The following is an 18558-nucleotide window of genomic DNA, read 5'->3' on the forward strand; positions in this document are numbered from 1 at the left end:
GAAACCAGATTCAAAGAACATAAAAAGTCACCTTCACACGTTTTCGAACACTGCAAGTCAAATAAACACAACATAACCATAGAAAACACTCAAATACTAAATAAAGAAACAAACATAAACAAACGTAAAATTAAAGAAGCCTTACTTATACAACAACTTAAACCCAAAATAAACCAATATAAAGGAACGCCTTTATACCTATATTAATATAATAAATAAAATTATATATTCAAACATCTAATACCGCCCTCTACATTTCGACACACAGTTACACAACCCCTTTCAAACATGTGGTCAGCTTCCGGTCAGTTACCTCTTTCTTTGTGAACCTGACGATGACCGAAGAAGGTCGAAACGTTGTTCGCTCTTCTATGTAAAGTGTTTTCTCAGCCCAAACGAGCCGTTTTTGCATATAAATTTCTCAACAAGTGGGTTTCTCGTCATCACTGAAAACTGTGTATTGATTTGTTTGATTACAAGTCGTGTGGTATTAAATTGTGTATTGATTTGTTTGATTACGGGTTGTGTGGTATTAAATTGTGTATTGATTTGTTTGATTACAGGTTGTGTGGTATTAAATTGTGTATTGATTTGTTTGATTACAAGTCGTGTGGTATTAAATTGTGTATTGATTTGTTTGATTACGGGTTGTGTGGTATTAAATTGTGTATTGATTTGTTTGATTACAGGTTGTGTGGTATTAAAACTGTGTTTTGGTTTTTTACAGTTATGTTTCGTCTCTACGACACTGATGGAAACGGCTACCTGGATAACAACGTAAGTACTTGTTTTATGTTTGTCATTTGAAAGATTCATAAAAGTTTGAGTACCAACACTAAACGACAAATAATAATAAAGCAGACCTGCGAATTTAGAAAAGTTGTTTTGGTTTTAATAACGAATTTTTCATAATTCAGCTACACAGACTTCAAAAATAATATTCATTTTTTCCTATCAAGTGAGAATGTTTTACAAATAGGGAAGAAAATAATTTTACTTTGATCAAATTATCATTTCATTTACCACAAATTTTTATTAATAGGTTTATTATGTTTCGGTTCTAGAACGACTAATAAGACTTTCACGTCGCGATTGTCTGGAGAAATCTATCGTCAATGGTTGACAACATTTTAAGCAAAATAAAACATAACCTGATTTTATTTAAAATTATTCACTCACGTAAATGTACATATGACGTTTTGTGAAGAAACCTGTACGCCGTAGAGGAAACTACATATAATTTTTTGGTTCAACGTACAGGAATCACAGTAGAACATTAAAAAATTCAAAGTAATAAAACCATCACAAACCTGAAAATCATGGAATCAAACACCTTTACGTATATGATATTTATTTATATTATAAATAGGACTAAATGTAATGAACAATAGTGAGACTGGATGTATATCTTGGAACCATTGATAAAATAATAAACAAGAATTTTAAGTTGATGAAGGGTCATTACCTCTCACCATACAGCTTGAAGAAGAACCACCTTTTCTGAAGTGTAAGATATGCTGGTTTACGTTTTATATCTTTCACGCTTTTTAATAATTTGATTTGCCATTTTTTCATCATTATTGTAGATAGATAGATATTGTCATCTTTCATCGACCTAAACATCTTTCTGAAAGATGATATTCATTTAAGGGGGTTTTTCAAGATATATTGTTACAAGTTGAATAAGAATATTTTGAAGAAGTTTGTTACAATGAAAACCTGAAATAGTGAAAATCACAATGTTAGCATTGTTTCTATTAACTTCTAATTAGAGCAAACTAATTACTAAGAGGGAAACTAAACAATATCAACCTGGTAATGAGTTTAGTTAAGTAAATATACTTTTCTTACGTTTCTACTTGTAAAGATTAGAAGGCATCGTTACATCAGTTTGATAACCTTGCTGTTAACGACTTTCTCGGCCGTAATTCCAATAATATATCTTAAGATGTTTAGGTTAGTTCTAAATATGTATACCAATTTAACAGTGCAAAACATTTTCTATTTTGTGTTTCTTGTTTCTTGTTAGGAACAATGGACTATATGTGCTGTGTCAATTTTGAGTTTACAAATCTCATTTTTTAAGCTAATCGCTGAACCACTATAATAAAAATCTAATAATGAAAAAATCAAAAGGAAGATAATTAGCTGAATTAAACGTTTCAACCAATACTCTTACTGAAAGTGAGAATGAAGAATTAATACTAGATTTCTAGACTAAAATAGGTTAGGCTTCACTAAAAGCATCATTGAACACCATACAGATTTCAACTGAGAATGTTTGTTGAAACTTATGCGGTGTGATGAAGTACACCATAATACCAAAAGCTTTTCAAAGAACCAGAAACAAAATTTGCTTCAGAAGTTTCCCACAGTTACAAATATGACTATACACCTGTAGTCCACCTTAGTTTTGAACCTATAGACTAGAGTAGAGAGATTACAACTAGTTAACAGCACCCACCAATAACTCGTTAATTTCTCTTTCTCTTGTCTGACTCAATATTAGGATTTCATTAACACTAGTACAACGAAAGAAGTGTGATTTTGGGACAACGGGTCGTGAACAATTAATTCATAGTCCGAACACACTAATCGCTAGGAACGCCTAGCCTCCAAAACAAAGTGTAATTAGAAAACTATTGGTTTACAGTTATCTTTCTGTAAGCTCTTATTGGGCTACACATTTTTTTTTAAAAAATCACCCATAGTTATAATGTAATGTTTTATTGCACAATAATATTTATTAAACTTAATAATACAGTCTTGCACTTTAATTTTTAGGTATTTACTCAAATAAATTCGTTATAACACTAAATCTGGTAGCAAATTTCTTTTCAAAAGTGGCCACTTGAGTAATATAACAAGTCGTGATTTAAACATACTAGAACTGTACCTCCTGTTACAAATTTAGAATATAATCATTGTTTTGAAATTACGCCTGTAAGCGGGACGTTTATAGAGACAAAATGATAAATTACCCCTCAAATAGGAAAGGAACTATATTCAACAGACCCTGTGAGGGTTAATTATGTCTGTGATGATTAGGTTATTTATTTTAAGTTTGAAGCTAATAAAACTAAGAGGACTATCATTAGCTTCCCTCTTCTTCCATCATCCTGCCTGTTCGGATATGGAACAAACTTTCAGATAAAAACACTAACGGCCACTATATTTGATTGAAATAGGGTTTGCTCTGAGCTATTGAACAAAGAAAGTCTAAAAGTTATATTTTTAATCACGTAATTTCCTGCTCAATAATGATAAACTAGTTTCGTCAGTGACCACTCTATGCGATTAGAAAAACAAAAAACAAAATCCCTCTCCAAAGCGCGTGGTAATTTATTCATCTGAGTTGAAAATGTTTATAGTAAGATCGTTTTTAAGGTTCTAAAATGAACTGGTCTCCGAATTCAGTTTTGTTTTTCAATGTGGTTTTGACTTTTAAAAAGGCTTAACTAAAACTCTGTATCGACCCAGTCTCTTTTTAAAATGCTTTCCTTTTGAAACTTGTACTTCCGATGTAAGTCTCTGTTCAAAAGGATAGGATCAACATTTACTTTTAACTTTAAAGTAGCGCGTGTTGTCAAAATGATAATGTTAGACGTAGCCGCCAATAGCTTTTCTTTTTTCAATAACAGGAAAATATGCCTGATAGTACAAATAAAATAGCACCAACATGTTCTGATAAGTTAGTAAATGTTTTATAGTCTTTCATGCGAATGATGTACATTAATCTAAAACTGCACTTTTTTAATATCGCAAAGTACCGTCACTCGAGAACATCAGGAAGAAAATATTCACCATTGTAACTGATTCAGTAATATTTGTTAAAATTTTCTATGTTAAGTATGTTCTGTAAGGAGCTCAAAGATGATAAAAATTTACAGGAAGAGGCGTGTCCAGAGAGTGAGATATGTATCGTGATTGGTTAATCTTATATATGTACATGTATATGTATGTGTGTGTTGTGGTTCGTCTGTTTTATTTTAGATATATACGTAGTTATTTAATTTTTTAAATTTAAATATATATGTGATTGGTTTTTTTTTTGTTTTAGACGTATATAGTAACTAGAAATATGTATCGTGATTCACTAACCTTTTAACCTTAGATATATGTCACAATTGATCCATTTCTTCATCTAGATATATATTGTTATTGATTGATGTTTTTGACAAGTTAAGAAGTAAAATCATAGGATTAATAAATGGGTGAATATTTGTGTTTTGTGGGCAGTTTAGAAAAGAGTTTTTCTTCAGCCTGTACTGTTGACCAATAGCTAGTCCAATGAAGTTATTCAGTTTCTTATATAATTTCGATTCACAGATCCAAGCCCGGCATGACCAGGTGGTTAAGACACTCGACTCGTAATCTGAGGGCTGCGGATTCGAATCCCCGTCACACCAAACATGCTCGCTCTTTCAGCCGTGGGGGGCGTTATAATGTGACGGTCAATCCCACTATTCGTTGGTAAAAGAGTAACTTAAGAGTTGACGGTGGGTGGTGATGACTAGCTGCCTTCCCTCTAGTCTTACACTGCTAAATTAGGGACGGCTAGCGCAGACAGCTCTCGTGTAGCTTTGCGCGAAATTCAAAAACAAACAATACAGACATCCTTATATGTTGTATATTTTCCCATTGATTGTCGCAGCAGTTCATATCTTTCCTAAGCTATCATATTACCAATAAAGAGAAGCAACATTATAACATTCGCTCTTCATGTATGTCTCTTTAAAGAGTTCCTGATCTGCTTACCAAAACTAACAAATAGCAGAAGTCACCATCACCTCATGGAGTATTTATCTACTTGTTTTATTCATAAAAATCATGAACTTATATAACTTATTTCATGTAATGTATTTGACATTTAGGATTCATACAGTCACGAAACGTTACCCATGTCAAGTCTGCCGCTTTTTTATTTTGATATTTCATGCAAGTTTCAAAATAGTTTGTTGCCCCCCCCTCTCCAGTAGCACAGCGGCATGTCTGCGGACTCACACCGAAAAAAAGCCGGGTTTCGATTCTCGAGGTGAACCGAGTAAAGATAGCCCGTTGTATAGCGTTGTGATTAATTCCAACTCAATCAACCAATCATACGTCGTTTATCTATGCTTAGTTCTGAACTTTATTACAGGTGTTACGGAGTTAGCTTACGTAATAATGACATTCTATATGCGCAAATATTTGCAGAAATCACAAGCTTGTTAGAAGTAAATATTCTAATTTATGTATGTATATACAAACACACAAATCATACATATGCATATATGCCTTTTTTTTAATGGTTGACCAACAAGTACAAACGTGTAGTTTTTCTAACCGCATAAACTACTTTAACACTGCTTTTCGTAAACTGTCTCAGTATGTAGTCTTTTCCTAAAATACGGCTTCTTTCATAAAATGGCGATATTTCGTAAATATTACGATACATATAAAACCACTTTGCCTATATAACAGGAACAGGTTCGAGCGTATCGTAATACAATATACTTGTGTTGCTTGATTTTTAGATAGAGATTTATTACATGTTTAAAGTTTAGACAAAATCTAAAATTCATTGAAGTGATAAAGTAGCGTTTCTTCAGACACGCTGGACAATCGCTTTGTAGTTTAGCGTAAAACATAAAATGAAATATCCATAGTTTTCATAGAATGTATCGTTCCCAGCAGAGCACTCTCCTAAGTAGCTTTAGATTCTAAATGTTAGCTCAAAAACATAAACCATTACACTTCTGAAGGGCTGTAGACTATGAGCCATTAAAGTAGCACGTGTAATTTTATAGTTCTTTAGCATATAGTAACTATCGGATGTTGTGGCTGTAATTCTTAGTGAATGTGTTATGAACGTCAGCTAGTTTATCGCTCAAGATTATTGGGCATCTTCCAACTAATAATGTAAAGAACTGGTCAGTATGTTTATCGTTCTACATAAATGAAACGTTAAATAAACCGACTTTAAATATTGCCTATTATGTACGCAGTCCTGAAACTGGTGTCACTGTGTTTTTAGTTGTTAGTAATCCGTGTCTGTATACGTTTTGGCAGACATTTTTTAACTGGTTATACTATTTTAATTAGTAACGAAATCTTAGAATCTCACCTCTTTAAAAATCCAGCTATAAATCTCTCTCCTGTGTAAGATAAACTTAAATACTAATATCCTCTGCAAAAACTTCATCTGAATACAAGGTTTAATTTTGGTCTAAAACATATGTAAATACCTGCGTAATAAACGTTCAATGAAATTAACAGGACAGACTTTTATTAAGGGAAGTATTTTATAGACGGATAAAAATATCAGTAAAAAGCATGACTGCTCAGAAAACGTTCACCTGTTTCTGTTTTTTCATCACCATATGTGTCATAAGAAATTAATACATTATGACAAGACAAAATATATGCTAAGAAATAATGACGTTTTATTGAGTACAGTACTTCTAAATAGGGTATCTTTGTACAATATTAGTATACGTTTATTGATTTTCACATGAAACTACTTTTTGAGGAAAATCTATAGATTGATTATTTCTTTCATAACAACAATGACAAATTTCTATTATGTAGCATGTGGGTTATCACAATTATAATTATTAGTTCTAGAAGTGTCATAAAGGAAAATAATATTAATGTAATAGTTTATCAGTTTCGTAATTTATCCAATCAGTGTGTTGTTACTAGTAATAGGACAAATATGATTTTATTTTGTATCTAAAGAAATATTGAATACAAGTCTGAAGAGGTTGTAATTTCATTGTATAGTTCACTGGTTAGGCTACATTTGGAGTATTTGTTTTCAGTCTTGGATTATTACTTTAGGAAATACATTGAGTTCTTGGAAAGGATTCAGAGAGGGGTTACTACAATGGTACCTAGGAAGGGTTGTCAAAAGAGGATAGGTTGAAATCTTTCAAATTGTTTACTCTTGAAAAAAGACGAGTTAGGGATAATTGGATTGAAGTGTTTAAAATTATAAAAGTAATTGATAGTGTTGATATATTATCTTTTTTCATACTTAACAGCGAGAACAATAGGACTAGGAAACATAAATATAAATTTTGGTAGGATAGGAGTCATCTTCAGCGGAGACAGTTTTATTGTTATAACACTGTGGTTTTACTTTTGAATGGATTTCCATTGGGTATTTTGAAGCAGTAAATTTAAGTGAGTTCAAGTGAAAGCTTGATAAATATATGAATAATAAGAATTTGTTTTAAGATTTTTAAAATTAATATATTGATAGTTCTGTTTAGAAAATGCAACAGCCGCGATGGACTAATAGATCCCATGTTGTCCGAAAATTTTATGTTTTCATAACGCTATGCAAAGCTATGATTACAAGAAACATTGTGATCAAGGTTGGTACTAGGTTCTGTTACACTTTTCTAAAAAAAAAACATCTCAAGACGAAGAAATCAATCAGACATGATAAATTGTTGAAGACCACTATATTTAAAATTGCATGATATCTTTTTTTTTTGAAAGACAATAGATTGTCATCCATGTTTATTATAAAGTAAACGTTTTTATTTATTAATTGTTTAGGAAGGGTTTTCGTTCTGTATTTAGGCATAGAATTTGGTCAGCACTTTTAAACAAAACGGAGAAATGAATCATTTTTTTAAACGTTCCATCTTAGTGTATTGTTTCTTAGCTTGTATATGCTTTGATAAAATTCAAATAAAGAAAAGTTTAATTATGAAGGAGAGAGCGGAAAGGCGACAAACAAATTTCTATAATGTTATTGTTGTTTTTGATAAATTATAAAATGTATTATTTTTAAAGTTAAACAAAATTTTAAATTAATAGCGTGACATACTTCCTTGTTGAGAATATCAGTTACTTTTAAATTGTTAACGGTTCACATGATCGAATTGCTTTGAACATTGAACATTTGTAAGATATTCATGTTATTTATTCAAAGGAGTATAACAGCACCACCTACTGACAGTTATATCAATTAAGAAAACGTTTATCAGTGGATGGTGTGAGTTTGTTTGTTTTTTGAATTTCGCCCAAAGCTACACGATGGCTATCTCCCCTAGCCGTCTCTAATTTAGTAGTGTAAGACTAGAGAAAAGACAGCTAGTTATTACCACCTACTGCCAACTTTTGGACTATTCTTTTATCAACGAATAGTGGGACTGGAATTATCAAACTCAATGTAAATTGGTCATTTATTAAACTGAAATGTTATTGTCTCTAACACAAAATTCTTTGCATATATTTTTAAAGAACTGTTAAGAAACAATATTATGAACTGAGACATGTCTTTCTCTCTAACGCAACATTCTCTGCATATATGTCGAAAGAATGAATAAATATAATCAAAACAGTCTTAATATTTTCTATACTTTAGGAGATGGACTGTATAGTAAACCAGATGATGTCTGTGGCAGAATACCTAGGTTGGGATGTCAGTGAACTGAAACCGGTGAGTCTTGTATCAAGCACGTTAATAAGTTGTTTGTTCGTAAGCAAAAAAGCTACAGAATAGGAAATCTGTGTTCTGCACACCACGGATAGTAAAACCCGATTTTTAGTGTCTTAAGTCTGTGGGAATACTGGGTGGGGCTTAGAGTAAAAATAATAAGCGTGAAGAAAGCAACACAACTTTAAATATAATTCTTACCATGAAACAAGTAAAACAGAAAACTAATATCATAGCTCTTAAAGTTATAATCATATGTAAGAACTGATTAGTTCTATGGGTATCCTTCAGGTACTTTGTAATCAATAGTTAGTTATGCAATTAAAGTTGTATTAGGTTTAGGTTTCCTTACCCGTAAATAACATTATAGTTAACGTTATCCTGTATATATATACATATATATATTCACTTTGATGGACATCAAACAGAACCAACGAAATCAGTTTAAAGATTATGCTGAATATAGTCGTAGAACAATGCGATGCCTTTATACATATAAAAAATTCCAGTCATTTTTGTAATTTGTAAATTTATCCTTACATATCCATATAAACGAGATAGCTGGTATTTCATCAATAAAAATAAGCAAAATGAAAGATTGAGCAGAACTCACTGGTACCTTACTTATTTAGGTTTTTAACTGCAATGTTAACTCTTTTTTATTAGTTCTATGTCTCAATACATGTAACTATTTTAACACGAGTTGAAATATATTATAAAAAAATCTATACCAGCTGATATTAGGGTATTTTTTATACTGTCTTGACGAAAATGTTAGCATATTTTGTAACAAATGAGATCTTATTATTAAGATGGAATACCAATACACTTACAGTTGTAAAGCTAGGAGATACATGTTACATTAAACATCTGAATGTGTAATTTGTATAATAAGACAGGTTCTGTGGACGACATGAGCGATTTATTAGAACAACAAACAATTTATCAGATACATTGCCAAAACATACATAAAGACAGAATATAGCAATAAATAGTTATAATAAATAACATTTGTAACCTTATATTATTTCATATTTAAATGTTCTGTAAATGGTTGATCCTTTTTGTACTCTAATAACCTCCACATTGTGACGTGTGTTCGATGAGGTTATTGGCGTAATCCATTGTACTCTAATAACCTCCACATTGTGACGTGTGTTCGATGAGGTTATTGGCGTAATCCACTATAATTTCACTCCAATTTGCCACTACAAGTTTTTACAACGTCTACGAGTAAAATTCCCGGAACAACATTTTCTGTTGTCTGGCGACGTTTCAGAATTCCGGATACAGTACACTGGAGTTATCTTACTGTTCTGGTAATGTCGTTTGCTTCATACCGCTTCTGGACAGTCGAACAATTTGACGTCCTGTAACTTCTGGCACATGACCAAGCATGACTCTACACCAAGCACGAAGCTTTGATATGTTTTAAGAGAGATTACACCAAAAGCACACAGTTTTTTACTCAAAACAACTTACAACTTATGCAGGCCAGAATAACAACTTGTAAAAACAACTTACAACTTATGCAGGCCAGAATAACAACTTGTAAAAACAACTTACAACTCATGCAGGCCAGTATAACAACTTGTAAAAACAACTTACAACTTATGCAGGCCAGAATAACAACTTGTAAAAACAACTTACAACTTATGCAGGCTAGAATAACAACTTGTAAAAACAACTTACAACTTATGCAGGGCAGAATAGCAACTTGTAAAAACAACTTACAACTTATGCAGGTTAGAATAACAACTTGTAAAAACAACTTACAACTTATGCAGGCCAGAATAACAACTTGTAAAAACAACTTACAACTTATGCAGGCCAGAATAGCAACTTGTAAAAACAACTTACAACTTATGCAGGCCAGAATAACAACTTGTAAAAACAACTTACAACTTATGCAGGCCAGAATAACAACTTGTACGTATTTGTCTCGTTATATTTTACCTTCTCTGTTACTACTCGGGTATTTACTCAATAACTACTTCATGCATGTAGATAATAACATTAGTATGGAACTTGGCATGTTGGCCAAGGCTTTATAATAATAATAATAAATAAAAATGTTCAAGACATCTGCCTTTGAATGTATTTTCTAGATTGGATTGGATTGGATTCTAGATTGTTTCATTTAGAAACAAAATACAGTAACTGTCTTGCTAATAAATTATTATCTGGTCATTAAAACGTAGTTTTTTGTCCAACCAATCTGATCAAAGAAAAACATGACATTGGTAGTTACATTTAAATTATTATGTGTCACTACAGCCCACTAAAAAAATCCACATTTGAAAACGCAGACTTTCTTTCATAGTTCTTTAATGCTGTGACTTGTTACCTACTTGCACAAAGTCACAGAGCAGTATATTCAACTAGAACAATCGCTAAACTTAAGTGATATACTTATTCACTGTATGTAAAAAATGTTTAGTTTTAAATAAATCACACACCTACGACTTCTGGAAGTATGTGTAGATTGCAGGTCGGTATTTTATGTTCTGCTGCTAATTTGAGTGTTAACGCTATAAACTAAGCCATTAAAGACCTTAAAAACATGGGTTATTTGTCAGTAATATGATATCTCAAAATCACTATATCTCTTAATATTTTAAAATTACAAGTGTGTCTTTAAAACATTGAAAATTTCCAGAAAGAAATTCAACAGGATGTTACTTTTACCATCCTTCTATAATCCAGTATAATCGTCACTTTCCCGCATTTATTGAACTGACCTACAGTCCTCAGATCGTCAACAGAGAAATATTTTAGATATCTTAGTAGAAACGTACACTATACCAATCATAACTTAGCATACATTATGTTTTGATTCAAAGGCTATCACAGGGAAAAAATAAAATGTATAAATTTGATGATTTTTATAATATCCTAACTCTTAATTAATCACTGATAAAAGGTTAAATTTTCCCCATTTAGTCTAAAACTCCCTAGCTTAAAATGTTTTCCCTTCAAAATTTTTCCTTCCAATAGAAACTATGATAAAAAAGTGAGTTTGTTAAATGAATGGATTTTCTTTAATATTGTTTTTCTGTGAGGCTTTATTTAACTTTCCTTAAAAAAAACGAAATATTGAATTAGCTTTGTATGTTTTCTTTGAGATTTCTGTTCTTTTTCTTCCATTTAATTGCATAAGATATCTTGCAATTTTTTTAATAAACTAGAAATATAATTCATGAAATTAGAAATATATATTTCAAATAAAAACAGTGTACTGGTTTATTTTTTTTCTTAGTCCCCCTCTTGATTTACATTGTTAAAATCATGGGTTCGATTCCACTCGGTGGACTCAGCTGATAGCCTAATGTGGCTTCGCTATAAGAGAAACACACACACGTTTTTCTCAGCGTTCTTGAAATGAACAGAGCATTAATTATTTTGTCACTAACATGTACTGCCATACAACAGTCACTACCACTCTTAAGACGGCTAGACCTCTCTTTCTTTCTTGGGGCTGAAAAAAGAAATTAACTAATTATGATAAGAATCTTGATGCCATTTTCCAAGTTAAATTAATCATCAGCATAACGCTTGTGAATTACATGCAATTACAGCTATTATATTAGAAAATCACTTTATCCTGGGAATATATTATCAAGTAATTGGGTGATGATTTCTTGTGTTAGTATATCCACTAATTAATCATTAACGTTACCGTCTTCGAATTTCAAAAATTGTTTTTGTAATCAGATCCTGTGCTGACCAGAGATACTCTATAAGTGGTCATAAATTACTTTCATATGAAAAGAAACAAAGAATGAAAAGAGCTTGAAAGTCTGGCTGTTGCTTCATTTAATCTACCAAAAGTAGATAAAAATTTATCATACCATCAGTGTTATTGGTCTGCTCAGTACAACATTAAAGAAAGGATTAAAGTGATAAAGCGACTCCATCCGTATTCTTAAGATTGAGAGATCTCATTTCAACCAATCATGTAGCGCCATTTTTAGAAAGTCAAGAGTTCGGCTCTGTTGACTGAGAATGGTTAGTTCCGGACCTTAACGCTTATCACGGAGAAAGGATGAGAAAAATAGTCAACTCTCTGTGACAGTTTTTTTGCTCTTGAAGTACAATCCTTGATACATCGGTGACAGATCATCCAGGCGTATTGTGATGCCCATTTGAAAATACGTTCGGCTTTAAATTTGGTCTGTAAGGTTGAAATATCACTTTTTTGTTTTATAAGCTTTCTCTTACTTCAAGACAAATTTATGTATGATCTTTACATGAAAATTATGATCTGTTTTATTTAAATATGGGCTTTATTTTTAGTTATATAAACAAAACATTAAAAACTATATTTGATTTATTGTAATAAAATCTGACATTTTGAATTTTGAATATTTAAAGAAATAGACATAATTTCACACTACATATTAGGAAACTAGAATTGTGGTTGTAAAACGTGTGCAAAGGAATTTCAGTTTCTATTCAACGCTTAACAAATGGCAACCTACAAAACTAATTACATGGATTAGAGCTCACATTTTTATCACTTTCCTGTTTTATAATGAACCAATTTTTTTATTTCTTTAGAACAAAAAGTTCTAAGTTTCTAAATGTGTGTATATGTTTCAGTACTGGATCTAAAATAACCACGTATTTCAGTTTTCGTTCTTTTCTTTAAGTTTTCATATTTGGTAAAGTGTTTTAATACCAATACTGCATCATTGACCGTTCCCATAGTGACAGTGATTGACGTAGTCTACTAAATATATGTTAAAGACATAAGTTTTGTAGCATTCTAGTTTTCTTGTTTTCAACGGAAAACTCAATGGGCTCACTGCGCTCTATCTAATGCGGAGAATCGAATCCCGGATTTTAGCGTTGTAAGTTAGTAAACTTATTTCTGACCAACCTGGAAGCTGCAATAATTTTAACGCTCATTTCCTACTAATTTAAAACTATTCCTCAAAATCAGTAATAAAAACGAGTTATTACAGTTAGTTTTTACTGAAAGTTAACAGCAAGATGATATCTTCATCTTAAACTATATCATTGTTTTTATATTCTTGGTTAACCTGTTGTATTAGAAATGTCTCTGATTGGAGTTAAAACCATGGAAGAAATACTTCAAATGCGAATATTTTACCTACAGAGTTTCCTCATTAAAGCAGCTCTCCTCTGATTAATGTATGAGGCCATTGAAAACTTATATCACGTTTGGTAGATATTTCAAAGTGGAATGACACATATCTTCGGATGTGATCCATAAACCAAAACAGATGTACAATTATTTTATTTCTAAGACACTCAAGAATGGATAATTTCCAAACATTACACTCAAAAAGTACAACTTTTCATTTTTCAATATCAGTTGTTAACTCACAGAGAAGAAAAAAAAAACTCTAATGGAGTCATTCTTGTATCAAGTAAAAAGGAAAAGAAACGTTAGTGGTTGTTTTTGATTTAATATTTCGTGTAGCTGAAGCTTTAACCTTTATGTGGTATGAAATGTGAGGTAAGAAAACTTTCTGAGTAGATTAGATAAAAGCGATTAGAAGTAGTAGTTGGTTCGGTTTTCGGTATAACAATTAACTCACTAAAGATATGTTTTATGGTTAAAATGCGGTATTTAAATAACACGGTTAACCCTCTCAATGGCTTTATTTCACTTCTAAAAACAAAGTTAATTAATTAACAATGAGACCTAAGATTTGAAACGTAGACTGTTTAACGTCGATATGTCCTAAAAGTAGATTTTATCACTAACATATATATATTAATTAAGCAATATGATAATAGTCCTAGATGCAAACTGTCATATCATAACGTATATAAAATTGTATAACTTCTTTATATAAGATATTACAAGACATGATGGTGGAAATTGACTATGATGCTGATGGAACAGTTTCTTTGGAAGAATGGAAACGTGGAGGGTTGACAACAATACCACTTCTGGTTCTTCTCGGTCTCGATTCGGTACGTTTTGGTATATATTATTGGGTTTACTGTTTATCAGTAATTATCAGTTTCTTTTGTGTTTTTCTGTGCTTAGATTTGGTAAATTTATGATACAATGTTTACGCTTTTTGTTAGAAAACATATTAATTTTAGTTGATTAAATTCACAAAGTTTAGCAAGGATGTTTTGGGTGTTTTTAGTGGTCTAAGGTTAAAAAAACTTTAAACACTGTATTGTTTGCTTTCATTTGTTCTTAGCAAATTGAATACATTTCTCAGCACGAATACTTGTTTCAGTCTATGTAAAACACCTCCTGTGAAAGTTATTTCATTTTACCTGGATCACTGTGAACATTCTTCCAAGTTCTCCTATGACTGGATTTGACAGAACACTATTCTCTTCAACAATATTCCTTTCACTCACTTTAACTCTTGTTCTTGTTTTCAATACCTTTAACTTGTTTGGAACCTATCCACATAAGTTCTTTTAACGTCTCTAAGAAGTTATATTTGCAACATTACAAACAAGTTTGGCTTTTTTATTTTTTCTAACCTAGCATGTCAAGGACGATGGCAATCATGTTTGGCGGTTAAAAAACTTCAGTCGACCAGCTTATTGTAACCTCTGTCTCAACATGCTGGTAGGCTTCGGCAAGAAAGGCCTAAGTTGCCTTTGTAAGTAGAGTTTTAAGTTAACTAAAACTGAAACTAATTATTCAATTTATGGTTCATTATAGTTAGGTGTCTAACTAAAACACGCAGAAACAAACCGTTGAAAAATATATAATATTCTACTGAATGCATATGCAGGGATATAACTTGACATTTATCTTACATAAATAAACATTAGAAACTTAAGAAACAAGATAACTAAAAACTATTAATTTTAAAAGGGGAATGAATATTGTCTGAAACTACAAAATCAAGTGAAAAGCACAGATTATAATTTGAAATTTAAAACTAGGGAAATTAAAAAAAGTAAAGAACTTAGCTGAAAATCGTGTCTACATTATTTTCTCATTCTACAAATATCTATTTTGAATCAACTAAAACTGGTAAGTACTGTAAACGTAGAGCCAGAATAGAAACTTGTAGCTTGACAAAATAATGTAGGCATTATTTCTAGTCCAGTTTGTTTACTTTTTACAGAGTCTAGTTGTAAGTTTGAAAACATAATTTATGTATTTTTATTCAACATGTTTTTGTACTTTCTTCACGATTTCTACTCACATTTCTGAACCAATAATTTTTAATTATCTTGTATAATAAGCTTATCTTAATGTCTCGACAACTGGCATCATGCTCTCCAAGAAAGAAGATTTTCAATAACATATTAGATAAATTCAAAATCATCAAAAATATGTTAACAGCTAATCAACAAGCATCAGAGAGGCAAATTATCTTAACAGCTAGCTAGTAAATGTTACAGTGGTAGAAACGTCTTAATAGCTAACCCACAAGCATTAGAGTGGCAAAAATATCTTAACAGCTAAGTAGCAAGCGTTACAATGGTGGAAGCACCTTAACAGCTAAGTCACAAGTATTATAATAATCTTAATGACTAATCAACAAGCTTTACAGTAACGGAAGTATATTAACAGTTTTGTAGTGGAACTGAGACAGAATTGTAGTATTTATGGTGTTGATCTCAGTAGCACAACACTTCGTCTGCGGCCTTACAACGCCTGAAACCAGTAGTGGGCAGAGCACAGATAGTCCATTATGTAGCTTTGTGCTTAACTTCACACAAACATATAGTTTATGGTATTATATTAAAATATACCTTAGTAGTAGGGTGCATTATCATACAGCGTAAGTAAAATTGGCTTGAAGTTAACAAAGTCGTTGGTTTGCTCCAATTGGACACTGTGTGTGTATTTTCTCATAGCAAAGCCACATCGGACTATCTACTGAGTCCATCGAGGGGAAGCGAACCTCTGATTTTAGCGTTGTAAATCTGCAGACTTACCACTGTACTAGCGGGGGGCAATTGGACACTAATAAGATATTTATCAGAAAATTAAAAATGACTTCTATAAGTAAACAAAGCCGAGAGAAATTTCATCTTCAAGTAATTTTAAACTAAGACTGAAACTCAACTAAGCTCAAATCTAATGCCTTTTCTAGGAAATTTAAGTTACCGTGTAGTCTAATAAATTCTTTGTATGGACCAACTATTGCTCTTATATTTCGTTACAGTTTGTAAATACACAGTTCACGAGCGCTGTGTTCAGAAAGCACCAGCGTCCTGTATCAGCACCTACGTGAAGTCCAGAGAACGTCCCAGGTTTGTCTATGATTAATAACGTACAGTTTCAGTTCTCAAACAAAGCACAGTAAGTCATGTGACTGGTGTGTAACATTAAGTCAAACATGCAAATAAAGTAAATTTATATTATTTTTCAGAGAAACGTCAGCTCTTATTTTCGAAACGCAACTAAACTTTTCATTTTCCACATTTTATTCTTTAAAACATGGCTGATGTACATGAATGTAACATAATGTTTATATCAGATTTCTAGTTATATTAAGTTTTTGACAAATTATATGTCAAATTCTAAATTTTTATATGAAAATATTGAAAAAACTCAAAATCCCCTGTTTTGTTTGTACAAAAAATACTGAGAAAAACTTAAAATCTTCTTTTTTGTATGGATAAAAAATTAAAATTTTATGCAAAATACTGAGAAAAATTCAAACTTCCTGGTTTGTTTTATCATACAATATTTATTCTGAATACACCGAAACTACTAGTATTATTGTAAAGTTATTCTGAGAGAAAAGGTATTATAAATAAGCAAACAACAACAACAGGTTCTTCGGACCGGTTTATAAGACGTGTACTATTCTTGTCAAAGAACACACACTAAGATGCATTTGTTGTTTCTTCCGGCTGTCTTCTAGAAATACAGAATTCTTTATTCCTTTTTTATTTTACCAAAGTATTCAACATTCCTTATTTGCGTTATCAATCTAACTGGATTCCAAGTTTAACGGAGATTGGGAATTTAACAAGAATTTACAACCTTATTTATTTTTTCTTCCACTTCTAGACCTTACTGCATCATTGGACCGAGGGGAACTGTACAGGAAAATGTAGTAAGTGTAAGAAGCCAATTAAATCGTACAACGGAATCACGGGACTTTTCTGTCGATGGTGCCAGATGACGGTAAACTACAGTTTGTAGCTATTGCGACACCTAACGTTCTTAACATTAACATGAAGTAAATAATTAACTAGGCTAATACAGAAACGCCAAAAAATATTCTTAGGTATTTCTGTTAGTCACTTATTGTGCCACTACTAAAATACTGAGAAAATAAATATTACCAGTAATAATGGTAATGTAAGTGAGTTTTAATGTTATTAGTCATTCATCAGTTAATATAATTTTAGATTTATAATATAATTCCTCGGTATGGCAAAGTATTCTATTCTAATCTATTGGAATACTTGGTAAAGATGGGCTATTATAGAAAGTCTCTAAATGTATCTTTGTAAGAATGTTATTATTACAGTATAATATATCATTCGGTGGGCTAATATAGAAACACCCAAAATAAATAACGCCCGTAACAGATGTACTTTCAGATAAAACTATTTTAGACTATGATAGTTTGGAAATAGTAATCAGAAACGTAATGTTGCTATAGACAACAATATAATTGTACAAATAATAAAACGATTATATATTAATGTTCCTAACAACTCTGTTTCTAGTTTCCCAACTTTCTTTAAAACATTTCTTTCTGTGCATTTTTAACCAAAAATCTTGAAACAGCTTTTTATGTCACAGATAAAAAGTTTGAAAATTACCTTTACCTCACTATAAATACTTATGTTGTGATTACCATAAGGCACTAACATAAACCTTATTGTACTTATTGACACTACACTATTTATTCGATTCTTTAAGGTTCCTCTAGAACAGTGGTTCTTAACCTGGGTTCAATCGAACCCCAGGGGTTCGGTGAGTCAGTATCAGAGATTCGGCGGAGGTCAAGACACACATACTGATACATGGCTCATTTTGTGCATAAATAAAATATCTACTTATGTTTTAAATTTGAAAAAATTCATATTTTATTTTTTTTCCAATTACGAAAGGTTCAGTGAATGCAAGTACAGAAACTTCACGGGTTCAGTATACCTCCAACAAGGTTAAGAACCACTACTCTAGAAGAATACTGTAT

General features: G+C 31.5%; 1 protein-coding gene across 1 annotated transcript in view; it reads left to right on the forward strand.

Moving 5' to 3' along the window:
- Positions 1 to 17532, forward strand: part of LOC143248215 (diacylglycerol kinase 1-like) — a 52408-nt gene extending 34876 nt beyond the window's left edge. Inside the window, exons 4-9 of the mRNA XM_076496647.1 lie at positions 728 to 777; positions 8363 to 8437; positions 14264 to 14383; positions 14922 to 15039; positions 16564 to 16651; positions 17418 to 17532. Of these exons, the coding sequence (XP_076352762.1) occupies positions 728 to 777; positions 8363 to 8437; positions 14264 to 14383; positions 14922 to 15039; positions 16564 to 16651; positions 17418 to 17532 (566 nt within the window). The remainder of the gene's footprint in view (positions 1 to 727; positions 778 to 8362; positions 8438 to 14263; positions 14384 to 14921; positions 15040 to 16563; positions 16652 to 17417) is intronic.
- Positions 17533 to 18558: the final 1026 nt, after the last annotated feature.

The sequence above is a fragment of the Tachypleus tridentatus genome, chromosome 4 (assembly GCF_004210375.1).
Source record: "Tachypleus tridentatus isolate NWPU-2018 chromosome 4, ASM421037v1, whole genome shotgun sequence".
NCBI lineage: Eukaryota > Metazoa > Arthropoda > Merostomata > Xiphosura > Limulidae > Tachypleus > Tachypleus tridentatus.